General features: G+C 38.0%; 1 protein-coding gene across 4 annotated transcripts in view; it reads left to right on the top strand.

Moving 5' to 3' along the window:
* The window catches only part of USH1C (USH1 protein network component harmonin), a 64,753-nt gene that overhangs the window by 21,665 nt on the left and 29,897 nt on the right, over positions 1-13,191 (top strand). For 2 of the 4 annotated variants that reach the window (XR_008466355.1, XM_054200990.1), the window contains exons 13-15: positions 343-408; positions 3,405-3,529; positions 6,059-6,135. Coding sequence is in view for 3 of the 4 variants with exons in the window: in XM_054200990.1 (XP_054056965.1) it covers positions 343-408; positions 3,405-3,529; positions 6,059-6,135 (268 nt within the window). In the remaining variant the exon portion in view is untranslated. Of the gene's footprint in view, positions 1-342; positions 409-3,404; positions 3,530-6,058; positions 6,136-6,880; positions 6,931-9,739; positions 9,893-10,274; positions 10,392-13,191 lie in introns of all 4 variants that reach the window. The other 2 variants (XM_054200992.1, XM_054200991.1) reach the window with 2 other exon arrangements.

Below are 13,191 nucleotides of genomic sequence, written 5' to 3'. Positions count from 1 at the left end.
CTGATGTCATCCCCTTATCCTTTATCTTTAGCAGGAGTTACAAATTTTATACTCCTACAGTGGCACACTGTGGGACTGTCAGAAGGAGATAGTGACTTACAGAGTTAAATAGATGATATGCCCTTATTATCCAGATGGTCATGATTGCCCTCAGGGTTCCTACAAAAGTGTATTTGAACCCTTGGTATCTTAAAGATGACTTCTAAAAAGGAGTGTTTTTCCATCAGTGCATACATATTTACTGTCTGTATCTTTTACTAACTATATGCTGACACACTTTGTGCAAGTTCTTACTCAGAAAATACTGTTTTTATCACTGTGTCCCAATTCCTCTTATTATAGAAGAAAACTGGAGATTTCCCAGAAGGCTGCAGAGGAAGAAGAGAGATATCGCAGAGAAATAGAGCAGTAAGTAATAACCTACATAGGCAATATGCTGCCTGAAAAATGGTCCTTATGTATTAAACTTGGCTGAAAACATTCTGCACATTCTTTTCTAATAAAATAGTGTGTATTTCCATTTAGCTAAATATAGGATCCAATGCGTATAAGTACACCACATGGAATAGGAAACTTACCTGAAAATCAGCACCTGGAAAACATGAGGGCTATGGTGATAATAAATTCAATGTGAAATTGAAGTTGAGTGCTTATTTTAAAAATATGTTATAAATGTATACAGAAACTTAAGAGTAAAGGAAGCTCTGTGTCTCAGAACTTGTTTACTCCGTTGTCACTGAGCTGCTACATTTAATTCTAATAGGAAAAAAAAAGAAACGAATGCTGCAAGGAAATGGATCAGGGAAGAAACAGAGAAGAATGACTGAAGAGCTGGAAAACATGACGTATCCACTTAGCTTATATTTAAAAAAAACAAAAAAACAAAAAAACAAACAAAAAACCAAAAAAAAAAACCCCAAAGCACAGGTTGGTTGTTCACGATCTGTAAGAGTGTAGGCAGCATTGAATTTAATAGCCTTTTCGGTCTATCAGACAGTTCTGAAAACAAAAGCTATGTAGATTTAGACTCAAATAAGGACTATATAATGCTAATTGTCTTGACTAGGTATTTCAGTCATCATAAATTTTAAATAAGCTTTTGCGTTTCTAAGGAGAGAATTAATTACATTAAAACTGTGGCACTGAAACAAGTTCTATAGCCTATTTTATTCAGGAAATACGATTATTTTTTTATTATCGCAGTCTTCTGTTTTTAAAAATCTGTGATTCTAGTAACTAGACACATTCAAAGATTGTATCATAATAAAGTTGGTAATATAAATGTAACTTAAGCATTATTTTACATTTGGAACTTTAAAATTAACCAGTATAATATGTCATTGTTATCACAGTAATTAATTTCGCTTCTAAATGATGCTGGGAAATTGCATGAAAGATAGTGGGAAATTGCACAATGTCTGTTTTGATGCAGCCTTTTAGAGCTAAAATTGACCCTGAAGTACTCACTTTTGCACCTTTGACATCTTAAACAGTTTTTAATTCATATTCATTCATTTAAGTCCATTTTCATGTACATGCATTAGCTAAAATTCTCTGATAGAAAAAGTGCAGGGATTTCTGAATCTGTGAGGTGCAAAAAGGAATGTATTCCCCAACTGTCACAAGAGAATAATCTTCTGACAGTCCTGCTGTGGGCTCTACTGCAACATGTGGGTGAATTCTTACGTGTTTTCCTTTTCTAATTCCTGGAGAATAGATAACACCTAGTTCTTTATTGTGGTCTGCTGTAGAAATTCCTGCAATAGCCCTGGAAAGCTGCTATAAAAGCAGACCATCACAGGTGAAGAATGATTCCATTCTCCAAATCCAGATTGCCTGTCTGCTATAATGAATGTTCGATATCTGCAGTATCCGTCTGAAGTTAGTGCATCTTTACTCAGAGAGGACTTTCATGACTAGGCTGCCTTGAGGGCTGCTCATTGTAATTTCCAAGTCATGCTCAGGCACTTGTTAAGCTTTTCTGTATTACAATCCAAACTGTTAAGTCAGTGTCGATCTCCTTGGTGTAGAAGAGGGAGGATGGTAGCATGGGGACTTAGATTTGATCGAAAGCTTAGATTTAATAAGGAATCGCAGGCAGGAGGTTTCACTAGAATATAATGCTTTCCTGTATTAACAGTTTGTGAAGATGACATTTTGCACATTTTAAAATCTTTTCTGTAGGAATTGCTTGTATAAAGTCACTGTGCCCTTTATTAGTATCCTGTATACTTCTTAGGAAAAAATTTCAGATGTGCCTAAATGTCAGAGGTCTTTAACTCTATGTTCTTCAAGTTACGTTGTATCCCTGGTTTTTTTTAATCGAAATGAAATGTAAAAACAAATCTAAACATTCTGTCCTGTGTTCCCTGCTATCAGCTGACCTTAGCTGCAGATTTGATGATAGTGCTTTGACCACCTATGGATATTTTTTAAATTTACCTTAGCTAATTTAGAGATTCAAAAGATAATCCAAGTATAAATAGCATTGCGTATATATACAGCCTGGTAAATTTTGGCACTATGTATCATTTTACCAGTTCAGGACAGGCTACATCCAAGAACAGATCTTGGATCACTTAAAGGCATCGTATATGAAGCTACAAGCTGTTAGGTTATATGGCAGTTCTCTTGTGACCTACTTGGGATTTGTGGAATATTCCTTCAAAATGTCCTTTTTTGGTCATGATGCCTTTCTAGGTGCCTTCTAGGTAATTTACTTGTTTTATGAGCTCCTGTGTCCGGAAGTGACAATTCTTCTTTTTTTTTCTTTTGTTTTGTTGTGTTGTTTTTTTTTTCTTTTTCCTAGAATGCTGAATTTGTGTCTCAACAGTATTTAGGTCTTTTTGGGAAGAGTCACTTTTTAGTGTAGCCTAGGACTGTGTGTTTAGGAAGCAACCACCAAAATGGAGACAAGATATTGAAATAACACACACACTTTTTAGGTATAATTTACCATTGTAACATCCGTTTTAGGTATGTGGTACATAGTCTGTCACTTAGTATGTTAGTTAAAAGTGGCTATTTTTCTAATAGATACTTCCCATTTCTAAAAAAAACCAAAAATATTAGATGAGGGATGGGTTTTTGCTTCAGTTAAGGTGACAGTCAGTATTGTAGTGGGCTTTATATCTGTGCAGGTGTTTATATAACTGGCCTTTGAAGTCTCAATATTAAATAAGAATATTTTACTCCGTTGCATTATATTTTACAAATTATCTTAGTAGCTTAGTAAATAAGACTTTGATTGATGAAAGGAGTTTGGTTTGGGGGAAGCGGCAGTTTACTTTGCTTTATATTTAAGAGAAAAATAAAACATACTGAACACTAAATAGCTGTAATGACTTTATGTTGATGCTGTTGTTTTATACTCAGAATTCCTAGCTGCATTTTTTTTCCTATAGGATAACAGCAGAGGAGGAGAAATTTAAAAAGGAGTGGGAAGAAGACTGGGGTCCTAAAGAACCTCCCAAATCTCTAAAAACTGTAACTGCAGAAGTGCACTCTGCCCCTCGTTCCAAACAGAAGAGTAAGTAATTGATTTCAGTCTGCTTCCTAGGGAAAATATTTGTTTCAGACACATCACTGAGCTATATGGAACATATCACCAGTTTGTGTCCAAGCCAAGTTAGTTATGGCTTGGTTGTTTTCAAACGGCTGGAAGCATATGATAGATTAATGTAATAGCTCTTATTTAACAGGTGCCTGGCTCACAAAATCTACATCCACTCAAACAGTCATGGTTTTTAACAAGCAGCGTCAGTAGCAGGAAAAACTGGGCGGGGGGTGGGGAGGGAAGTCTTGTGAAGAAATTGTCTGAAGTGTCAGTCTATTTAGCTTGAGGGTTTGATGCATTGCTTTCCATGTTGGTTTTGTTCAGTGTTTTACTTGTCAACCTTTTCACAGAGCGGTTCCTGCATCAGTAGAGTTGTGCTAATTTCCACTATTAAAGTAGTGCTGCATTTTTTATATGATCAGTGACTGTGTTTTCGTGTCCATCTGGATAAGCTGATATTTAAATGTTAGATTATATACACGTGTGTGCTTTCATCTCAGTGAAGAAACTGTTACTTACAGTAATAAGTAATATTTTAGGTTTTATGGGCATTTTATTACTGGGTTTTGTTACTTTTGAAAATGAAAGTATGAAGAAGAGGAGACAAGGGTTTGTTTTTCTTCTTTCACTTGAAATTAGCTTTGAGCTTCCTGCATTAATCATATCAGCAAATAGTTTAACATCACTTTTATATTTGAGAAGAGATCTTGGGAGCTGGAGCATTTGAAGGTAGAAAACTAGTACTAGATTTGTAGTCTCATTTGGAGTGAATGAATGCACTTTGCTATTCCTATTGTTACTTTTTTTTTGTCTCCCTTACTCTAAATCAGTGTATTATGGAGGGTGGATTTTAGGGTTTTGAGTGTTTTTGTCTGCTTTTGTCTGCTTGCTTCTAACTAGAAAAGATAGATATGTAATCCCCAATTTTGGCTTGGAGGAAATGAATTCAGCGTTTAATTTTCAGAAAAATCTAAAGGTCTTTTCCCTCATCTCTTCAGCAGGACTTCAGTCCTCTCTTATTTTGGCAGTCTTTGGTGGCTGTAGGAATGTATTGAAGCTCTCTTGCTTCTCTTCCATGAGGAGTAAACAACTTAATGTATTGAGTATGATTAAAAAAAATGCAACAGAAGCCATTGTTGCCAAGCAACAGTAAGACACTAGGCAAAAAAAAGAAAAACCAAAGATTCTGAAGAATCAGCGACTTTACTTGTTCATGCTTTTTTTGACAATTATCTTGAAAAAGAAATGATGATGGCATAATGACGTTTACAACTGTCGCAAAAATAATCTTGCATGCTAGAGTTTAGGTAGCAAAGCATGTAAGCATGTACTAATTAAAAGCATGCAATCAGAACTTCTGAATCAATTCCTAGTGACCTAATCATGAAAAAGCTAGGCACATTTCTAAGAATTTGCAAAATTCAGGCATCTGTGTGTGAGGTCCTGTATGTAGTAGCAGATCTGTTAATATCTTAAATAGACCATTTGTCAGAGAGGAAGAATAAATCTTGCTTTTTCATGTGTAGATTACCTGTAGACTTTGAAACACCTTTTCCTTTTTTCTATTCCCCTCCTACTATCATTTTACTTACTGAATCTACCTCTTTTTCCTCCCCTGTTCTCCTTTTTCCTGTCTTTTTCCTCTCTTCATCCATTGCAGCAAATCTTTCACAAACAGGCTGTAGTCTGCACAGCCTGAAAATTGATTTCCTATCACTGGGCAGTCTGCTTCAGAATTAGTCAAGAGACTGAGGAGGTACTGTTGTACACCGCAATGTTTCCGTGAAGAATTGCCCTGAAGTGTAAGTCTGTCTTAGTTGTCCAAAGGAATTTTAGATGCTTGGAGCTTAATTTACAGTTAAGAGTCTAAGTTGGGAGCTATAGATAATATGTGAAGAGTGTACTAAAATGGCATTAGACAAAGGAAAAAGTGGAAAGTACTAGTGGAGCAGGTGTTGGATAACTTAAGGGAGACCTGGGTCAGTTCCTAACTAGATTACATAATTTTTTTATGTGACTTTGGGGAAGTCACTTAACTTTTCATGGTTGAGAAACTGAGATGGGGAAATGTTTCATCTGCAACCATCCTTTACACATTTAGTTTTCTGATTCTTCAGTGTTTGCTCTGTATAGCACTTAACCCAGTGACAGCACAACAGAAGGCTGATATTTCTTTTTGAAACCAGATATCCCAGAACTGCTGATGGCTTAATTACAGGAAAAGCCACCGACCTCTGCAAGCTTCCCTTCACAGCAGAGCAGACTAATTGGCGATATGCAGATCCTAACTGCTCTTCAGGTTTGAAGGAGGTTGGAAATTGATTTGATTTAAGCAGGAGCTCAGTTTTTTTCAATTACGTGGAAAAATATCCTGTTGCTAACTTCTTATTATTTCATGGAAACTTCTAGTTACTCATTGCTGATCTCTTTTTCATTTCGTGGGAACCTCCAGTTAGACTGTCATTTCTATCTCCTCACTCCTTTCCTCCTTTGTTTCTCTAGTAGATTTAGAGGGAGTTGCACATGACCAACTTGAAACAGATGACATGGATGAAGTGATCACGAAGCAGGACAAACAGGTTTGCTGCTCAGCCTTAACTTCCTATCCTGATTCAGATTCTTCCTGTGTTTCTCTTCCTCCTGACAGTCAGTCTTGACAATGAACTGATCATTTGGTTTTGCTAGGGCAGTATATGTGGTCCTTTGGTAAATGATGAAAGGTTATGATGCTGTTGCTGTCATCGCTTTCTAAAGATACCTTCATACAAGTACAAAATCTATTAATCCTACAGAAAGGTGTATTGTATTGAGAGCTCTGTGTGTTATCAGTGTTTCTTCTGTAAAATTATGGTAACAGATTCTTTTGTATGTTTTTACTTAGCAATGTGGTTTTAATATTTGTGCACTTCGCTTGAAATATTTTATCCTAGGAAACAGAGCTTTTCTTGTCTCCTTAAACGCCACTGTGTTCTGCCAGAAGCTTGAATGAGTTTCAATACCTGTTTCATTTTAAGAAGACTTGTTAAAACTAGTGTAAAGTGGGACTGTGACCATAGAAATCTTAGCAATGCATATGACTGTATGGTTCTGTATGAAGATTAATTGTTGCATTTGCTTTGTGTAACATAGAATGTGTATCAGTAAAATAAGGGGAACTTGTGACTAAATGTACTAGCACAAGTGGTCAAGAAGTCATCTAAGAACTTGTCATGTAATATCGAACCTTTGGTGTTGCGCCTTCGAATAAATTTTAATCAGTTGCATGTGTCAGCATAGATTAATCTGAATCTGAACCAGTCCTTGACTTTTCTTCAATTTTTGTAGCTTTTGGATGGTTTTATCAGTATGAAGGAAAATTTCCCACAATCCGCAAGGTACAAAGTTTGATATGTGAATTTGTTTGCTGTGCATTTTGATTTTAATTCCTGTTTTTTTTCTTCTTCTCTGTTATTACTAGACATTCTTTATAGTAAATGTTTCTCCTCTAAATGTGTGCTCAAATTAAGATGCATCTAGAATGCATCTGCCTAGGAGTTTGTCCTTTTGAATACTGTGGACTTTTCAAGTCCTGCCAGCTGCAGTGGGGAGTGTATGTCAATACTTTGCAATACAATGGGCAGTACATGTCTTTAGGCTCTCCAAAAGTCTTCAGAATAATGTATCAAAAAACATACGGAGACAAAAATTCAGTGGGAACCAAGTATGTAGTTACCAGTTATACCTTTGCAAATCTCCTAGTAAAAGGCATGCTGAAGGCAAAAGGCTTTTAGGCATCTACATCACACAGAATGAGCAAAACCAGTTGAAAATCTTTAAGCTTGATAGAATACTATATCTGTAGAGTTGCTGCTAAAGTATTGCAATTTCAAATTATTAGAGTTTCAAATAATACTTTATTCCTGCTGTTGCTTTATTCTCTTTCTTTCTTTTAATGTCTATTAGCCATATTATAGGGGGTTTGTGATTGTGTTGTGTGTTTGGGTTTTTTTGTGATGGCTGATGGTAATTAACTGGGGTAGAAGTGTCAAGGAGAGATCATATGTCTATCTTCTGGGAACTCAAGGTTTCTGAGGAGGTCAAGATTGTTTCTGACAGGTGAAGTATTTGTGTTACCGTTAAGGACTATTACTTTAACCTGCTGTGAGGACAGGAAATGTCTATTCTCCTTAATAGAGAATAGGAAATTATGGTACACTCCGATACCATTTTGTACTGCTAGCAACTGTAAATCACCATGCATCTGTAACTTATGTGAAAACCAGTGCGGTTAGGATTTCTACCTGAAAAGTATAAATACATGTTATGAAAACTCAGTCTCTTCACACAAATAGGTCATCTTCTGTATTGCTGCTGACAAAGATAGTTTAGAGAACCTCCAAATACCTCTTCATATGGTAATGAAGATCTTACCCAGTTCCTGTTGAACTCTACTATACAGTGTGGACTAGAAGCTTGAAAATATGTATTTTTAATCTTTTTCTTTTAGAAATACTTTTAAATCTGGAAGCGATGAATTTTCATCCTACTCCAAATTGCTAATTGCTTTTTTGTCTTGTTTTAAAACCAAAATTTTGCTCTGTACTAAAAATGTTTTTAATAGGAAGTAAACTGAATCCATGGGGAAAATGGATGGAAAGGATGACTCATCCTGTTGTATGTGAATGCAGTGAATGCAGCTAAGACGGTCTGATATATGTTCATATTCTGGAACATTTTGGCATGTGTACTGCTTAATGTGCCTTAAATCCAGTAATTTTTCAAATGTTGATACCTAGCAGGTTGACCTGCCAAATGTTACATTTAGTAGACTGTACTAAATGTATCTTCTAATTTATTAAATGATAAGATCGTATCAGCAATTGTTATTAAGGTACAAACTAATTTGCCTTGAATAAAACGTGCCAATAGAACTATGTTTATGTTAAAACGTTAGTGTGAAAAGCTAGATTTTAATTTTTTTTTTACTTAAACTCTTTCTTAATTTTTGTCTCTGACAATTATTTATTTATTTATTTACCACCACTTAACCATGAAGCAGTAGGCAACGTCCCACTGAACTCAGCAGTACAAAATTCCAAGTCAAGTTAATACTACTTGACTGGGAGAATTGACTTTTGTAGATGTCAGGGAATATGTCTGTTTTCCAAGGCTTTATTATCAATATTATATGTAAAAGGTGGAAGCAAGACAAATAATGCTATGTAAGGCGAAGCATGTTCATGCTTTGAATTCCCAAAACCACGATGAAAAGTCAGTAGCTGATAATAATGAGCAGAGCAAAATCAAACCCGAAGCATAGCCTCTCTGGGCACAGGCAGTAATTGACAATAAGTGGCCAGCTGCTCCTCCTTACTTTTTCATGAATAAAAGGAGGACATGGGCTTTCCAATATGAACTAGACCCTACCAGTACAAACAAGAGAGAGGGCAGAAACGTGGCAACATTAAAGTAGAAATTAGGAGCATGGGGTATTTCGAAGACAACAGGAATAGAGGCTCCAAAAAGACTATGTAGTTTTCCCCTTTGGTTGCACTGTACATCTAAAATTTTAGAGTTGCTTTGTGCTGTATTAGTTCACTGACGTGAGTAGATTTTATCCAGTTCTTGTAGGAGATACTTGGTCTTCATGATGCAGTGTTCTTTCCTGGGAGCAATACAGTTTCTGCACTGATCTAAGCCTTTCCTCAGTAATTGCTTATTTCATTCGTATTAAGGCATGCAATGCTCATTTTAGGACATATGCATGAAGATGTTTTATGCATAGAATATTTACATCTACCTATACATGAGCATCTGTCACCTGAAATCAGTCAGTCTTGTCTTTATATAAAAATATCAGAACAAAGAGATGGCAAATCAAGACCTAACCAAAATTGTTTGAATATTCAAAGTTTTGTAGTGGGCCTGTGTGCCCTAATGTTGGAACTTTGCAGAGAAGCAAAAAAGTTGAATTGTCTGATCTTGTCCAATTTATGTTAATGTGCACAGGCCCTCCAAATAAGGTTGAGTTTCCTGCAAATTGCTGGGGAAATGGACTTTAGATTTTCTTTTAAAAGACCGTCCCCATACTTGCACAGACTGTAATTAAATTTTCAAGGCAGGCACTCATGTACTGAGTTTGAAGTTTGCGATGTTTTTAGCTGATGTAAAAATATGAAAAACAAAACCAACAAAACTTCCCAGAAAGGGAAAGAGCGAAAGAAGTCAAAAAGTGACAGTCTGTGTGAACAGAAGAAGAATAAAAAGGAAATGGAGTTTGAGCAAAAACTTGCCAAAGAGAAAGAAGGAATGTTGGAGAAAGAAAAACAACTGAAAATAAATCGTCTCGTGCAAGAGGTATGTTGTGTTCTCCTATCAAGTGCAAAATTATATTGAAAGAAAATGAGCTGAATCTTTAGTGGAATTATCTTAGCAGGACACTTGCTTAATTATGTCAAACATAATGAAGTTTGAAAAAAATTGCTGTTTCACTGCAAAACTCTGTTCCCACGTTTGCTTGTTTCTACAGTCAGTTTTTGCCCAAATGAGAGGATACTTCTGCAGTTAATGAGTGTCCATGTGTAGTGATGAATTTAATGAAAGACAGTAAAAGAGGAAATAATTCTCAAAAGCATTATTAGTTTTAAAACTAATTTAAAGGGAATTTCATGCTTTTGAAACATATTTGTATTGTAACTATACCTATAACCTTTTTTCATGCATTGGCATCACGATTAAGGTATCTGAGACAGAACGAGAAGACCTGGAAGAATCAGAAAAGGTGCAGCACTGGGTGGAAAGACTTTGTCAGACACGGTTAGAACAGATTTCCTCTGTGGAGAATGAGTCTCCTGAGGTAAAAGTCTGGCTTCTCCATATATTGCATGATCTCTAAATAACTCATGAGTTGTCTTCTAAAAGCAACAGGTTTTTACCAGAGAAAAATCTGTCTTGATCTTTCCCTCTCAGCCTTCATTCAGAGAGGGGGAAAAAACGTCAGTAATTGATGAATTACAGTCTATAGTATTTGCTGCTCCTATGTCTTGCAGATATTTTTTTTTATTATTTTAATGAACTGGTTTTATTTTGTCCTTCTTAAGTATATTATTACAGCAAAATTAACCGTTTTCTTGGCTCATTAGCTGTTTAGGCTAGGTGGGACGTGTTACCAATAATAAAACTGAGACTAGAAGACCCAGCCATATTTTTAGTATCCTATGAAAATAAGAACATCATTGATCATAGAATCATAGAATGCGTTGGGTTGGAAGGGACCTTTAAAAAGGTCACCTAGTCCAACCCCCTGCAGTAAGCAGGGACATCTTCAACTAGATCAGGTTGCTCAGAGCCTCATCAAGCTGGCCTTCAATGTCTCCAGGGATGGGGCCTCCACCACCTCTCTGGGCAACCTGTTCCAGTGTTTCACCACCCTCATTGTAAAGGACTTCATCCTAATGTCTAATCTAAACCTACCCTGCTCTAGTTTAAAAACATTGCGCCGTGTCCTATTGCTACATGCCCTTGCAAACAGCCCCTCCCCAGCTTTCTTGTAGGCCCCCTTCAGGTACTGGAAGGCCACTATAAGGTCTCCCCGGAGCCTTCTCTTGTCCAGGCTGAACAACCCCAACTCTCTCAGCCTGTCTTCATAGGAGAGGTTCTCCAGCCCTCGGATCATCTTCATGGCCCTCCTCTGGACCTGCTCCAACAGGCCCATGTCCTTCTTGTGCTGAGGACTCCAGAGCTGGACACAGTACTCCAGGTGGGGTCTCACGAGAGCAGAGTAGAGGGGGAGAACCACCTCTCTGGATCTGCTGGCCGCGGTTCTTCTGATGCAGCCCAGGATGCAATTGGCCTTCTGGGCTGCAAGTACGCATTGTTGGCTCACGTCCAGCTTCTCATCCACGAGTACCCCCAAGTCCTTTTCCACAGGGCTGCTCTCTATCACATCATCCCCTACCTGTATTGATAACGAGGATTGTCCCAACCCAAGCATAGGACCGTGCACTTGGCCTTGTTAACCTTCATAAGGTTTGCTCGGGCCCACCTCTCTAGCTCGTTCTGGTCCCTCTGGATGACATCCCATCCCTCTGGCACATCAACTGCACCACTTAGCTAGTGTTGTCGGCAAACTTGATGAGGGTGCGCTTGATCCCACTGTCTGTGTCATTGATGAAGACGTTGAACAGCACTGGTCCCAGTACAGATCCCTGAGGGACACCACTTGTGACCCCTCTCCATCTGGACATTGAGCCATTGATCACCACCTTATGGATGCGACCATCCAGCCAGTTCCTTATCCACCGAACAGTCCACCCATCAAATCCGTATCTCTCCAACTTAGAAGGATGTTGTGGGGGACCATGTCAAAGGCCTCACAGAAGTCCAGATAGATGATATCCGTAGCTCTCACCTTGTCCACTGATGCAGTCACTCCATTGTAGAAAGCCACTAGGTTGGTCAGGCAGGACTTGCCCCTGGTGAAGCCATGCTGGCTGTCTCGAATCACCTCCCCGTCTTCCGTGTGCCTTAGCATAGCTTCTAGGAGGATCTTTTCCATGATCTTCCCAGGCACAGAGGTGAGGCTGACAGGGCGGTAGTTCCCAGGGTCTTCCTTTCTACCCTTTTTAAAAATAGGTGCAATGTTTTGATTGATGATGAGCTCTTGGATGATTCCTTGTATTGCATGAGATAAAGGTATGGGTTAAGAAAATGACCAAAAGATAAGAAACTCCCAAAGAACAGGGTTCAGTTTTGTGTTTTAAATAGTCCCCTTTAATGAAGGGAGTTGCAGATAGCGATTGTGCCTTAGAGCCTGATGGTTCTAGATGTGCAGTGAGGCTTTCCCACCATCCTGCTGCTCTGGCTCTCTTCCAAGCACAGCTGCTTTCAAGAGGAACACTGCAATCTGCTGAACTCCCCTGGGATCCCAGAGAAATTGCAACCACAAAAGGGACCCTTGGGGAACACTCGCATGAATTTCCTTCAGGTCAATGTGGAGCAGCTCTGAAAAAAGCAGCTGGTCTTCTGTTCTTCCTGGCTTCAGGCTGAGATCCATGTTGGCTCTTCAGTGCAGATCTCTAGGACAGTGGAATGATTATGTTGAGTTTCTTTCACTACCTAAATTTGGCTGCCTGTGTTCTGCTAGATCTTTGTGCCTCTTACTTTGTAAAGTAAGAGGGAAAATTACAGATTAAAATCACTTTTGTATTTCCAGAGCTCTACCGTGATTTAAGACAAGCACCCTGTGTTGTATTTGCTCCATCAATTCTTCTATTACGTTATGTATAAATATTCTATTACATTTCTACAAAACTGCCCAAGCAACTAGACTCCTGTAAAACACAAAACCAGAACACTTCTGAGGGATAAAGGCAGCTGAACGATATTAAGTACTACAGGCTTGAACTGCTACTTGGGTACAAGAGCAGTCATAATCTCTTGTCCTCTGCTAAAGAAATAGCTATTTTTTTTTTTAGTACCAAGGGGTGAGTATGGCAGATAAGGAGATCCCAAAGAATGTCATCAGAGGTACCCACTTGAGGGAAGTATTGTCATATTAGACTGTAGGACAGCTCATCTCTACAGTGTTTCCTCAGCTGTGTCTTTCTTAAGTACTTCAGTTTGATGAGTGTTGAAAGAAGTGTTAGCAACTCTAA

Source organism: Rissa tridactyla, chromosome 4 (genome assembly GCF_028500815.1).
Source record: "Rissa tridactyla isolate bRisTri1 chromosome 4, bRisTri1.patW.cur.20221130, whole genome shotgun sequence".
NCBI classification, from domain to species: Eukaryota; Metazoa; Chordata; class Aves; order Charadriiformes; family Laridae; genus Rissa; species Rissa tridactyla.
This window is presented reverse-complemented; position numbering and strand designations above follow the sequence as displayed.